The sequence below is a fragment of the Pithys albifrons genome, chromosome 2 (assembly GCF_047495875.1).
Source record: "Pithys albifrons albifrons isolate INPA30051 chromosome 2, PitAlb_v1, whole genome shotgun sequence".
NCBI classification, from domain to species: Eukaryota; Metazoa; Chordata; class Aves; order Passeriformes; family Thamnophilidae; genus Pithys; species Pithys albifrons.
The window spans coordinates 99,278,199-99,292,594 of NC_092459.1; the positions used below are offsets into that span (position 1 = coordinate 99,278,199).

The 14,396-nt window shown below is 43.2% G+C and overlaps 1 protein-coding gene across 1 annotated transcript in view; it reads right to left on the bottom strand.

Moving 5' to 3' along the window:
* Positions 1-10,233, bottom strand: part of CAPN8 (calpain 8) — a 30,212-nt gene extending 19,979 nt beyond the window's left edge. Inside the window, exons 1-2 of the mRNA XM_071579361.1 lie at positions 9,955-10,233; positions 7,237-7,306 (exon numbers count right to left, since the gene is read on the bottom strand). Coding sequence (XP_071435462.1) covers positions 7,237-7,306; positions 9,955-10,191 — 307 coding nt within the window. The 5' untranslated portion in view covers positions 10,192-10,233. The remainder of the gene's footprint in view (positions 1-7,236; positions 7,307-9,954) is intronic.
* Positions 10,234-14,396: the final 4,163 nt, after the last annotated feature.

Sequence of the window (14,396 nt, forward strand, 5' to 3'; positions counted from 1 at the left end):
TAGCCCATTTCTTTGTATATCTGACCTTGAACCAGCACACCAGGGTTATTACTAGAGGTTCACCCAGGAGTCTAGTGGAAGCTGAAGTCTCCAGCGACCCTTGCTGGAGGAAGTGAGTGCTTTCTCTGGCCCACCCTTTATCCTGGAAAGGCTGGGCATGCCCAGTCCTCTCTGGAGCCTGGGTGTCTCACAGCTGGAGCTGTTTGCTTGGTTGGGTGCCTGTTTGTTGTGGATTGCAGGCCAATCCACCAAAGGTGGTGCCCCTGGGAAACTCAGTGACTCACAGGTTTCTTGCAGTGTTTGCGTACTGCAAACAGCAGGAGGAACATTTGTGATTCTGTATTATTTCTGAGGTGTGCAGAAAGTCTAGGAAAACAAAACTGCTTTGAAGGTACTAACATTTTCTTTGTTCCCTGTGGATTATCTGTGGCAAGCCATAGTTTCTTCGTGCAGGTGCATATTCTGCAGAAGGAATTGTCATAACAGCTCTTGCATCAGAGGAAATAATCTAACTGAGAAACCAAGGAAAGAGATTAATCTGCAGCATGACTGAATATCCTAGAGCAGTAGTTAATTCTTTATATTGATTCAGGCTTTATGATTTAGTGCCATGATGAATACAACTGTAAGATACGTGGCCTGGGTGCTCTATGCTGTCTGTACCCCACTGAGAGGTACCAGATGCATCCCGTGAGCCAAGCAAGAAGCAGATGTTTTGAGCTAGGCAAGCAGTGGCTTGAGAAACACCTGTGAAGAAGTGCCCCAGTGGTATGACCTGTAACCACCTGAGCTGGCTGACTGCATTATGGATCCAAAACTGTGACCTGCCCACTGTGCCAGCCCAGGTATTTCCAAGGAGGAGGGTAAAAACTAGTATTAGGATGTGAGGTGCAGCTTGAGCCTTCATCCAGGATTGCTCTGTCTTATCTTGGCTGCCACATTCAAGAAAGAGTATTCAAGCTGGAAGGGGACAGAAAATGGCTGGATTACCTGTCTGTTCCCAATCCACCTGCATTTCTTATGAAAAGAGGTTAAAAAAAATTGTCCTGCTCACCCTACACAAGTGGCATTTGAAGAAATGTGAAACAGGTTAAATGCTCCTTTCCAGAAAAGCTCTTGGAGGCAAGAGTTCTTAGTTGAAAGATAATATTTCTTTTGCAGAAGAGAAGGTAAAATAAAAAGGGTTGTGACATGTTTAAAGTGGAAATAGAGAAAGGTTGATGCTGTGCATAAAGAGAGCGTGGAAGCCTCGGCCTCTAGAACAACTATGAGCAAAAACCTTCCCAAGCTTATCTTCAAACTAATTATTTTACAAACTATTTTTCATTCTGTGGGAAAGGGATCAACTTGCTGGCCTGAAGTTTCCTCCTATCCTTAGGTACATATGTATAAAATAAGCAAAATTAGGAGAGCACAAGGTGGGGATTAAAAAAAAGGGTTTAAGAACCTCCTCTCCCAAGCAAATGTAGATGCAGGAAAAAATGAGACTAAGAACACTCAGATCTGCTTTGTATTTATTTCTTCAAGGCTTTCCTTGTTACAGCTATATGTCTTATAATTTCTGTTTTCCTTAGAGAAGTAGAAATGATAGTGATAAGTCTGGGGAATGGATTTTCAGAGGAGGAAGATGAAAGCCTCATCAAGTTAGAACTAAAATGCTCATTTTCTGAACTACTCCAGATTTCCTTGCTTCCTTGGCTGTTCCTGGTGTGCTGTGAAGTGCAGAAGATTATTTCTGAGAAGGTGGCAAGGGGTGAGGGTGTCCATTGTGTCCCTGCTGAGTCCCTCCAGCCCCAGGGGAAACCAGAGACAGCTTGCAGTAGAGACACATTGGTGCTCTCCCAATGTGTAACACCTGGAAGGGTTTCCCATCCCTGTTCTAGGCCAGGGTTTTAGAGCCAATGAGAAAGAAAATACTGCAGGCTTTGCTGAGGATGGTGTATATTTGATGCACAATTAGGCAGAAGATTCAATGAAATGAGGGGGATTTCCTTAAATATGTTACTTACTTCCCTGACTCAGAACTAAAGAATTTCAGAATCTCAACCCCATAAGATGCCAAATGCAGCGTGAAATCCTTTATGGCTATCTTACAGCATGTATTAACTTCTTATCATCTGGGAGAGTGAGTGATGTGAGTGCTTCCACCTCCCTCAAACACTCCATGCAGTGTAACCTCCCATGGAAGCATTTAGGGTCAAGTCTGCTCAAAGCACGCCTGGAAAGAATTGTGTTGGAAGAATTGAAGTGGTGAACTTGGCCTTAAAAGTAGATATGCCTGCCTCGAGCAATGCAGAATCCTCTCTCTAAACCTTACTTTGGGGCCTAATATCTTTAACTAAGCTTGTGCCTGAACAAACATCAACTGTGCCTCTCAAAAGGAACCAGCTGGGAATTGGCTGCTGTGCAGTAACTTGATAAAAAGGAAAGTTTGCATGGGGTGTCTGAATGTAGATGGTTTGGGGGCGTCTTTCTATAGCAGTGATGCATGACATTCAAGCTCCTGTGATATTTACTTTAAGACAAATTAAAGAGGATATAGGAATCTGTCTGTATCAAGGAACTTCCATGATGGAGCCTAAATTGTACAGTTTGCCTCTTACCTTCTTTTACACCACAATGGGATCCTGGCCTATTAGCAAACCTTCTCAGCCCCACTGGATAATATATAACTGGTTCTAAAAAAGTGCTTGTTCTTTTTTTCAACGTTAAACTTAATTTTTCAGGCAATACATTTCACAGTTTTGTTTGCGACTGTGCCAGAAGCACAGTGCAAGAGCACAAGTGGCCTGGATAGGAAGCTTATGTAGGACCACTCAAACTTGTCCTGATTCAGCTGAAGGTTGTAAGCAATCTTTCAAACTGTAAGGAAATTATTTTATTGCCTCCCTAAAAAGTGATTATTTTGAGGGAGAGGAAAAGAGGCCAATTGACCAATTAATTACACTAATTATTTAGAATGTATTTTCAATAAATTTATCGTCAGAAAAATTGCTATCAGAAGGCATTTCTGCTCACTGGATGTGTTTCAAGCTGTAGACTTTTAGCTTATAAAAATAATTATTTTTTCTTAAAAAGGCTTCTCAACATTAGCCCTGTGAAGCTGTATCACCTATGGACACATAACTGCTTCTTCTCAGTCTCAGTTCATGAACATAAGTTTCAGACAAGTACCTGTACAGTGTTTACTGCTGCTGCTGAGTGCCCTAAAAAAAAAGAAGCCAGCTTGATTTCTGTATCTGAAGTAATTTGTAATGGTGGTAAAGTGCAATTTATTTAGTTGTTTGTTATTAAGCAATTCTGACCTTGAGTTTGTGGTGGAAAGGGTAAACATGAATCCTAACTGTGCCCAGCTCCTGTGTCTGTGTCCATTCAGACAGAATGACTTTGACTGTTAGTGCACTTGAAGTAAAATCACTTGCTGCTCACAGATGTCCTGAGATGGCTCATGTTCTCAGTGCTACCCAGGCACCTCTGGTTTACAGAGATAATCGAATTGCTGCAGAGAATACTGAATCTTTGGTGACCTGGGAGCTGAGTGACTCCTCCGTATTGATGATGTTTACCCAAGCATGCTGCACTTGCAGAGGCCATAAAATAAATGAGAAATTTGATTAGTTTCAGTTGCTACAGAACTGTGCTCAGTTTCTGTTTAGCTGCTACTGAAGTGTCTAGATGCAGAGCATCTAAACTCTTCTTTGACCTAGAGATCGTGAGTTTCAGCTGAAAGTCCCAGTGTCTGATTCCAAGATTTAACTGGACAGCACGGAGGCATTTCTCTCCTGACTGCATTCTAACTTGTTGCTATTTCAGTGATGTCTGGTGTTCAGAAGGGATGCAAATACAATGCTGTGGGTTTTGATTCCAGGATTGTCAAGCAGCTTTGACTCTCAGCTTTAGTCTCTGCTGGAAGCCCTTCTTCAGAGCTCATAGCACCTAGGGCATTATACCAGACATCAAGGAAACACTGACCCACTGGCTTATAATTTATGGCAGTGCAGGCTGCCTCTGCTTTGAGATTTCTAAAGGCTTACTGGGTTTTCTATGGAAATGAATTATACTCTACACCTGTGTACAGAAAGGCAAAGGAGTACCCAGCAAAGGAACCAGCTCTCTTCTCTTTGGGGGTCTCAGAGTTATCAGTGAATGTACTTTTTGACATCTACAAGACATATCTGCTAGAACTCCAATATCCCTGAGCCATGGGATTGAATGTGAGAAGGGCCATGCATTAATGTCTAATAGCAAAATAAGTGAACAAACCCAGTATTATTAAGTACTGTCCTGCCTACAGCTGCTTCAAAGGCTCCCTCAACAGGTATCAGCTCTGTCTCTGAGCTGTCAGGCTTTAGTTTGTTCTGTACCTGTAATCTCCTCAAATCTGCCTGTAGGACAAGACATGTACAAAGCATGCATGGAGTTAGCTCCTCAGCTGGTGTGAACTGGTGCATCCGCCTTGGCTTCAGGGGACTCCTCCAGCTGACATTCCAGGCCAAAAGAGCTGCAGTGCCTGGAGTAGCCTCTGAGCACTCAGAACAAAAGGCAGCTCATGAATATAAATAGTGTGGATCTGGAAAGCTAATATTAAACCGAGGGGTTTTCAGTATGTTTTATATTATTTAAATTAAATTTATGCCACTTACTTCTTAAGAACTTCTGCAAACAGTTCTCGGGTTAACTTATTCATATAGCTGCAAGAAAACTTCATAAGTCACCTTTAATAACTGAGACTATGTGACTGCATTTCAAGTTGTTACTAGGCTATCAAAAAGATATGGTTCAAAGAATGTTTAAAACATTTCAAGTCTTTCAAGTTCCCATCAAACTTCCCAAGCTGATACTCATCTAGCTTACGCTGTTGTCAAAGAAATAAGTTTAATGGAGTGAGACCAACTCCGGGTTTTCTTGTTCCTTTTGTTCATATAAACCCGGACCTGCAGTGCTATTTTTAAAAGAAAAGAAACATGTCAGAAAAGATTATTAAAAATAGGTTCTATTTCCCTGGAGGACTTGTTAACTGGTCACATGCATGGCTTATGTAAATATGTAATCAGGGTCTGCTTCAATGGAAATGTTTTACATGAGGGTTTCAGTAATAAGAACTTTGATATTCAAGGTATTGGATCAAATACCAAAAAAGCTTAGTATGCCTCAGAGATGTAAAGCTAATACCTGAACACTGGAAGGGAAGTCCCATGCCTGAAGTTTACTTTTCTGAAGGGTCAGTGTGTGTAGAAGAAATTGTAAGCAGCCTTGCAGAAACAAACTGAATTATCTTTATTTACTTTTTCCTTTTTCCTTTTTTTTTTTCTTTCTACGAGAGAGCAAGAGAGAGAAAAGCAAGCTTCTAATAAAAGCAGAATCAGATTTCAGGGCTTTTCTTCTAGGTTAGGGGTAGCTTTCAGGACAAGCACTTGGGGTACTGCCCACCAAAACCTGGCCTCAGGAAACCTAGAGCCAGACTCTATCCCCAGATTCCTGGGAGGGTTTTGGGTCCAGTTCTGTTGTTACTGCTATTTGATGGATTTTGGCACCAGTCTCTAATGAAAGGCCATTTAGCACAAAGAACTGGCACTCCACAGAGACATTCAGCAGGTGACAAACAGAAAAGGGCTCAGAATATTTGTATTCAGTTTCTAGGCTAAACACAAATAACACATTGACCTCTTCTAGTTTAAGAACAGGTAATTTTCTTCAGTTCTATAGCTTGCAAACTGTCAAGGAAAATGAGGGTTTACTTCAGGCATATGATCTTTTTTTTATGCTATAATAGAAACTTCCCAAATAGGAGGTGACAAGAAATGTCTCTTTTATTACTTATCTGAACCATTCTCCTAAAATATAGTAAGTGATTTCCCCATACTCTGTTCCAGCTTCCACCAAATAAATATCCTGGAGCAAGTATATGATTGGGCATCTTATTTTTAGCATTTGGAGTATAAGCCTACACACCAGGGAATTTTTTAGCAATTGCTTTAATGGTGCTGTGTTTACAAGAGCAGCATTGGTATTATTTATTGCCAATGACTTGCAGAAATTGTTTGAATCTCATTTGCACAATGGATGGGTTGGAAGACCGGTGAGGTCAGGAGTACTGCAGTTAGCAGCACAGGAGGGAGAAAGGCTGATTTCTCTGTGTCTAATCTATCAAATTCTCATTACAAGAGTTCCAGCCTTCTCGCCTCTATATGTAGTCAGGAGAGGTTGCTGCTGCTGTCCTCTGCAGCTGGATCTTATCAGAGAGGCAGGCAGGGAAGGTGGCTGGTGCTGCTGCTGCAGCTATTTGAAGGGGAAATCAAGTCCCTTTATAGCTCCCTTCTGGCTGCCTGCATAGCAGATCTGTTTAGCCAACAGCAAGCACTGGAGAAAAATGTGTAAGAAAGGTTTTTTTATGATGGCTCTCCAGGACTGGATGAATGCTGCCTGCAAGACGTCTCCTCTGCTTCAGGCCTTGATCTGGGGAGCTGAGCAGCACTGCCTTTTCTGTCTGTGCCTGCACAAGTGTGGCTGATGCCTGGTTGCTCTCGTCCTTGCTCACAGCTCTATGCCAAATGCTGTACAAGCAGGAGAAGCATTCACCATGAAGGGCTTGGAATATTTTGCTTGTTGTGGATCATATGACAAAGTTTGGGTGCTCTGCTCATTTTTTATGATGTGGTCTTTCTTTCTAACTCCTGCCTGGACCAACCTGCTTGGCATGAAATGGCATGTCATAGATCCAACCTTTTTATTAAACTAGTTCCTGCTCTGTTCTATGGTTGTTGTGTGTTTGTTTTGTGGGAAACTGAGACTGAAATTTGCTCTGCCTCTCAAATAATCCCCAAGGACTAGGTTGCACAGGAAAATTTCCCTGGTTTGCCTTATCCCCTGAGTCTTTGAAGATGCTCTTGCTGGGATGGGCACAAAGCCAACTGTCTTGTGTCAGAGCAAGTGCTCTTATGATTAGGTTGGTGTCCAACTCTGTCTTAAGATGTCAAGAGCAAGCCAGTCTTCTGCTCCCCACAATTAGCTTCCCACCTCCAGGAAACAGTTTGGTGTCTTCCAAGTTTGACATAGCTCTTACAAGCCCTGTCTCAGGCAGCAATGCTGCTATGTAAGTCCCCTTCTTGAGTATCTGCCTCTCTCCATACTATGTCTGAGAGACAGCCAATAAAATGGTCTGTGTATGAGGAGTTTCTAAATGAAGCTTCCTTTTTTTCCTTCTTCCACAACAAAATTCAGAAGCACTGTACATACCCAGCTCTCCTTGGCAGACATCTGTTCGGGTAGCTCCTCCAATTATAAATTGAGGGTTGGCACATAGCTCCTGAAAAGACACAATGTCAAAGTTTGCCTCACCTTTCTGAAAAGTTCCCTTTCCTTGTTCCTTGTTTCAATAGTCAAAAAATATTAAACACTTCCAACATTTCTTAAAAAATATATCTTTTCTCTTGTCTCTGTTTGACATGGTCCCAGGTCAATCTTTCCTTATTAAAATGAGGATTCCATATAGTTTTTTGAGGCAAATTCTGATGCCCTTTGCTAGTTGAGACTATTAGTGACATTAGTGAGAATTTTTCTACTATGCAGACAGGTGAAAATTCAACCTTAGTGTTTATATTTTACTTTATCTTGCTGAGATTTCAGTTCAAGCAACACAAATGAGTTTGTGACTGTTGCTGCTGTCTGTGCCACTGGAGCTCTGCTGAGTTTCTCCTGCCAGCAGTGTGGGTGATGTTCCCCAAGCCTGACCCCTCTTACTGGGAGGCTAACCACGCAAGTGCTTTTATTAGCAACAACCCTCCTTTCTTCCTGGTCCTTTGGGGCCAGCCAAGTAGGTTATGGCAATGACTGTCACTCCTGTCCCAACTGTGAGCTCTCCAACAATTCATGGCCTATATTAGGAAGTTAACATTGTCTCTCTAGGGACAAAAGCCTCCTCTGTTTTTCTGAGCTTTTTACACAAGCTTCTGGATGGCAGCAAGGGACAGTTTACAGGAAGCCTGACTTGGCAAGCAGGTTGAGGACAGTTTAGGCAGTCACGGGCTCTCACAGAGTGCAGCAGTTGATCATCCTGTGAAGAGCCAGGGGCAACCCAGGACTTCCTGTGTGTGTGTGGGATGAAGAGCCACTCTCCTCTTGTCATACAGCTACATCTATTTTGCTTCTGTCCAGTGGATAGGAGTCAAGAATAGGTTACCCACCACAAAGAGAAAGGTTTTGTGTAGGTTTTTCTCTCCGCCCTCTCAAAGTGGTGCACTTTATGTCAGTCAGCTGCATATGACTTATTACTCACCTAGACAGCTGTCCTTCCTGAGCCACTCCCTAGTGTCACATACACATTTCACACAGCTGAGTTTCCATCTTTTCTCTAAAACTATAAACCCGCTGTTGAAATCAGAAGATAAGTCTTTGATGGCAGTGTCTAACACTTGCTGTCCACAAAACCAGCAGTTGTAGATTGATAGGGGTTCATATTATCAGGGGATATGATTTTACAGGGGGCATTTCTTCTGATTACCCACTGGTTCTGTTTCAGATACAAGCAGGGAAGTGAATGGTGATCCTGTCAGCCTGCAATTGCAGGCAGAGTTTGCAGATGGGAACCTGTTGGCCAGTTGAAAAAGTCCAAGAAATGAGCAGCATGTGGCCTCCAGCAGGGGTCATCCCCAATACATAAAAGTAGATCATATCCAGGTCCCTCCAAAGAGGGGAAAGAGAGGGCTTGTGTCACCTTGCAACAGGGTTGGGCTCTGTCCCCTGCATACAGATAAGCCAGTGAGTCCTGGTACTTGTGGATTAAGTGTCTATAAATTGCGTGTGTCTCTGCTGAGTGCCAGGACACCAGGTCTCTGGCTGGTAGGGCTGGGACATGTAACCCTGTGGGATGTCAAGTCCTCAGTTTTTTCTTATTCTGATATATTTGTGTGTGTGTGTCTGCCTGCAGCAGGCTCAGTATTGTAGCCCAAGTCTAATTTGATGAGTTTCCTACAGCTGGTCTTCTCCAAGGATAGGCAAAGCCAAGAGAATCGTCCATGCCACCTGTTGCCGTAATATCCAGGTGCCAAAGTAAGGTCCTTATGCACAAATGGGGTTGCCAGGGTTGTTAGACCTGGAGTTATTAAACTTGAAAATTTCTGTTTCTCACTTTTCAGGTGAAAACAACAATAAAAATATAAGCCTTGATATTTTTGTTCTTTTTTTTCCTTCCCCCTTCCAGAGGGAAATAAGTAATTTGCAGATTTTTTTCTTCCCTCCTCAGTTTTTTAATATTTCTTGATGTTGCAAGAAGGAGCAAAATAACAAAGGAGGAGCAAAGTAGGGATAGAAACAAATGACTGAAAAATGAAAGTGCAGAAAAATCTCTGAAGCCCTGATTTTGTGGTTTACAGAAGTAATTCATTATCTAATCTTTCCCGAGGAAAACTACTGTCTTAAAAACAAAAGCCTTTTGTAGGATATTTGTATTTAAATAATGGCAATTCCAGCCTTTATTTAATTGCTACACGTAGCTTGAAGCGAGGCAGAGAATTTTATTTAAGTGTTAGCCTGATTTCCTGAGGTGCACAGTGGCAAGACCTTGGTGTGGGTACTGTTACAATTGACAGTGGATGGCTCCTGGGGTGCCCCACACTCTGTCTGGATGCATATAGAGCTTTTCAATACATCTCTGGATTGCACCTTGAACTTGTAGCTCTGAGAATCTGGGACAGACAGAGAGGAAACAGGTTCCCATGAAGCAGATTTCCATGGATTCCTTGCTTTATAACAGGCTTAGAAGACAATGATTTCTTTTTTCCCATCCCCTTTCCAAGTTTGCTTCTACCATCCATGGAGGTAAAACAAGATAGAATTTAAGAACACAACACACAGGAATAGGGGATATTCAGCTCACCACTGATTTAGCATGGATGTTTAAGTGGGCTTTCATTAGATTTGAACCCAATAGAACAGGCAGTTATAAAGCACTCTTACCGTGGGGCGCTTCCAGATTATCCCCCGGGTTTTGAAGGAGTATGGTCCCAGGTCCCGGTAGCCCAGAGCAGAAGGACAGGCTGGGAACTCCTCATCCTTGAAAAGTGTGCCAGTTTGCAGGCACTGCTGCTTCAGGGCTTCATAGTCTTGCTTCAAATACTTGATGGCATTCCTGTTGGATCCAAGCCCATCTGCTACTGCTCTTTCCTGGCACAACCTCGCCGCGATGCTGGACATGCCTGCCCACCCTCCCAGTGTGTGGTGTAGCTCTGCCTTTTCCTCCTGGGCAAGAGGATGTGAGTACAGGCAGGTAGCAGACTCGGGTGGAGTCAAGGACTGCCCTAAGTGCTCCAGCAGCCTGGTGGGAGGCGGCAGCACAAGTGCAAATATGTACCTGACAGACACAGGCGGGAGCTGGTGGGAGCCACAGCAGCACGGCTGGGTTTGTGGGCACTGCCTGGTACTACTCCCATGCTATTTACTTTTTTTGCTGTCCCTTTTTAAAATACTCTTTTAACAAGGAGCAAAGGAAAACAGAGCTTTTGCAGACACGCCTGTTTACACATGGAAAGTGATTCTGTGTGTTCAGTGTGCTGGAAGTCAAGTTTGAGGATCAGTGCTTTAAAAATCCTGGTGAAGGTGGTTTAAAACTCCTTTCCTCCTTCTGAGATTTGGCTCTGTGCAGTAGGAGGGGTTTGCAGCTACAAAATATGGAGCTGGATATCCATTGCTACAGCTTACATGGTTTTGGAGATGCCATGGAGCTTTAAAGCCAGGGCAAAGTTGAACCCACTTTTGGCAGTCAGCTCCCAGGCACTCAGCAATAGGACAAGGGGGCACGGGCTCAAGCTCTGCCAGGGGAAATTTAAGTTGGAGATCAGAAAAAAATTCTTTCCAGAGAGAGTAATCAGGCATTGGAATGGGCTGCCCAGAGGTGGTGGATTCACCAGCCCTGGAGGTTTTTAAACTGAAATTGGATGTGGCACTGAGTGCCATGATCTAGTAAATGGACTGGAGTTGGACCAAGGGTCAGACTTGATGATCTCGGAGGTCTTTTCCAACCCAATCAATTCTATGATTCTATGATTTTTAAAAAGATCCCTCTCTTTGGTACTCTCAAAGCAATATGAATTTATAATTTATTATCAATAAAAGGTGTGAACTTGACAGAGTTAAAGGTGGCCCCTTGGCTAAATGATGTGCAGGAGCTATGTGATCCAGGAGCGTGACCTAGGCCAAAATGGGAAATTGTTTCACCAGACAGGAGGCAAGCTGGTATGCCCTGCTACCCACCTCCAGTGTGACCTTGGGAGAAGTCATTCTACTTTCCCCATCTATAGAAATGGGATCTTGTCTTAGCTAGTGAGAAGTCACCCATCCTGTTTACAGTCTTTTTCTGGTATTTCCTGCATATGAAATGTTTACAAGTAGAAAACAGACAGCCTTGAGTGCAAATGGCTATATAAAACCTTTAAAAATAGTGGTTCCTGTTCTTGTAGTAAAAACCTCCAAGTTTCTACCCTGGTAACCCCATTTTGTACTGACACAGGGGTGCACACCTCCCTGGAAAGGTGACTGAAAATGTCTGTAGGTTCAAGAACTGAAGGAAGAAATATTTTCCATGGAGCACAGCTGCTCTCTGCTGTCTTCCAATAGGATGGCCAGGATTCCCCAGCAAAGCCCAGTGCATGCCTAGCTAAAAGCTGGGTAAACAGTAACTCTGTTTGCCAAAGAGCATGTTTGATGACTACCCCTTGGCAAATTTAGACAGGAGGTGTGGGGAAGGGAAGAGAGGATTTTTAAGGACTGAAACCTGTTGAGATAAGGAGTCCAAACAGACCCTAGCCAGGTTGCTTGTCTGCAAATATTTGAAGAGAGGGAATGCAAAGGAGGAATTGAAATTACTTGGTCAGTTCCAGGTGGGCACAGGTAGTGAAGGCTGGGATGAGGGAATTAATATGTCAGCTATCCCAAAATTAAAAAACTACTACTGTTGAAATTAAGTAAAGGAAAAGGATGACCAGCCCTTCATCACTGTTGCATTTCAATATTTCTAGGCACGTCTGTGTACTGAACCAGAGTAAGGAATGGGTATTTTTCTTTCCAGGGTGTGTTCTTTTTCCTGATAAATAGACACACTCGGAGGTACCCACCTTCTTTGCTGTCAGCACAAGCTTTGGCAATGTTGTTCATGGAAAAGAATGGTGTTTCAGCAATTGGAAAAGACCATTTTGATCAGGAAAGCTGGAGAGGGACATTTTGCAAAAGCATGTAAAAAACAAAATCCACTGCACAGCCTTGAAGGACACACCCACATGGGTAGAGCCCTTCCCAAATCTTCCTTCACAAAGTCGAGCCATGGAGTGATAGGACAAGGGGGAATGGCTTTAAACTGACAGAGAGGAGATTTAGATTAACCATTAAATAGAAATTTTTCACTATAAGGGTGGTGAGGCACTGGCACAGGTTGTAGAGGCCTCTTCCCTTGCAGCATTCATGGCCAGGTCAGATGCATTTTTGAGCAACCTGGTCTAGTGAAATGTGTCCCTGTCCATTGCAGGGGAGTTGGACCAAGATGATCTTTAAGGTCTCTGTCAACCTAAACCATTCTCTGATTCTATTCAATACAATCAGATTTCAGTAAATGTGCCATGGGAATTTTTCTGTCCTGTGCCTCACATTTGGAAAGTGGCTGAGGCCAACCATTTCTCTGGGGACACTTGGACCAGGTAACCACTCAGTGTGTCCACCACCATCCTCTGCTCCTAATGATCTGTAGTACAGCACTTCAAATCCATTTTCCAAGCATTATTAGCAGTAGCATGATTTTTTTGTGTGTAGAAAGTGATACACAAGCACCATCTAGAGGATACAAAGAAGAGGAAAAGATGATGAATGTATCATTGACTACAGCAACAGCTGTAGTTACAGCATAGGGCAAAAAGTTCTCAGGTTCCCCATGATTCCCAAAACTGCTGTTGAAGTGGCATTAACGCCTAGGGAAACAGGACCCAGAAAAAAAACAATTGTGACAATTAATCTGGGGGGGGGGGGGGGGTGCTTCTGGGATTTGCATATTTTGCCTGGCTCTTCCTACTTTCCTTCCCCTCTCCCCCTTTCTTGACAATAGCAAGAGGGTGAGAAAAATAGGGAAGAATTAAACAAACCAGGAAAACACATCATCTAGGTTTCCAAGAAGAGTCTGCAAATTCCATGCAGTCAAGACTGTTCTATAATTTTATAGAGGAAAGTGGACATTTTTAGAAGAAAATAACTGCCAATTACCTAGCAGTTCTAGATACATTTCTGATACAGAGCATTAGAGAGAAATGAAATGGCTCTCCTGTACTGCATGCTTTGCTAATGAGGATTAAAGCTACTGAGTTGTATTGTAGACCCTACAGCATGAAAATGGATGTTTAATATCGAGAGCTCACCCTCTCCTTTTCTAGATGTATGAGCTCCTACCTATCCTGTTGCTGTGAAAATGGAGTGACTATAAATGGGTAGACTAGTGGCAGCTATGAAAGGTCCCAAATGTTTGTCTATAAGATTGTTGTTTTAGAGGGTGCAATATTTTATCTAAGTCTTTGGGGAGGGTTTAGTACAAACTGAAGCCTAGTGGGTACCCTATGGGGAAACACATCTGAAATTAGCTGTGATCCTGCCTGCTTGTTTTATAAACGCCAGAAAATTCTTGGTGCCTGAAGAGGAGGAAGATGACATACTGCAGTGGTAATATCTGCACACCAGGTGTGAAGCTCCACAACACAACTGGACTGACCTAGAGGTCATGTTTCATCACTGTAAAGAGCTGGAAAGAACAGATGCACTTTTCAGGATGACCCAAGTCTTTCTGACACCTGCATTGGCTGGGGCTGCAGTCAGTCTTGTGATGTTGAAGAAAGCTCAATATCTCTCCAAATCCCAGATGCAGACAGGAAAGCAACTCCCTTCCTTTTGAAACATCACCAGTGCTACTGTAGGCCTCGTCCCCTGGGAAACCATCCCCATCCTAGTGAGGACAGGGCAGTTCCTGGAAAAAAAGAACAGAAGCCCAGCAGGCACATGGCCCATTTCTCCCTTTTTGGGCTGTTGGCCAGATGCTCCCCATTGTTCCCCAATATCTGAGCATAGTGGAGGGCAGATGAGCAACAGGAAGGAGGGATACTGGAAGGCAGAGCAGCTCTGAGCTGCTCGCAACTGCTGAGTGTAGACATAGGGAAGGAGAAGCTCACCCTGCCTGAAAGTCCATGCTGCAAGTGGAAGTTGGATGCTCCTTATCAGGCACCAGCATGAGCTGCTACAGGAACAGCTAAAACCACTTCACTTGCAAAATGTGAGAGTTGGTGACTTCTTTGAAGAGCTGCAGGTGTCCAGGGAGACTAAGAAAAAGTTGGATTTTTTTTTTTCCTTCTGAACTTGCCTAGTTTTAGGGAGAC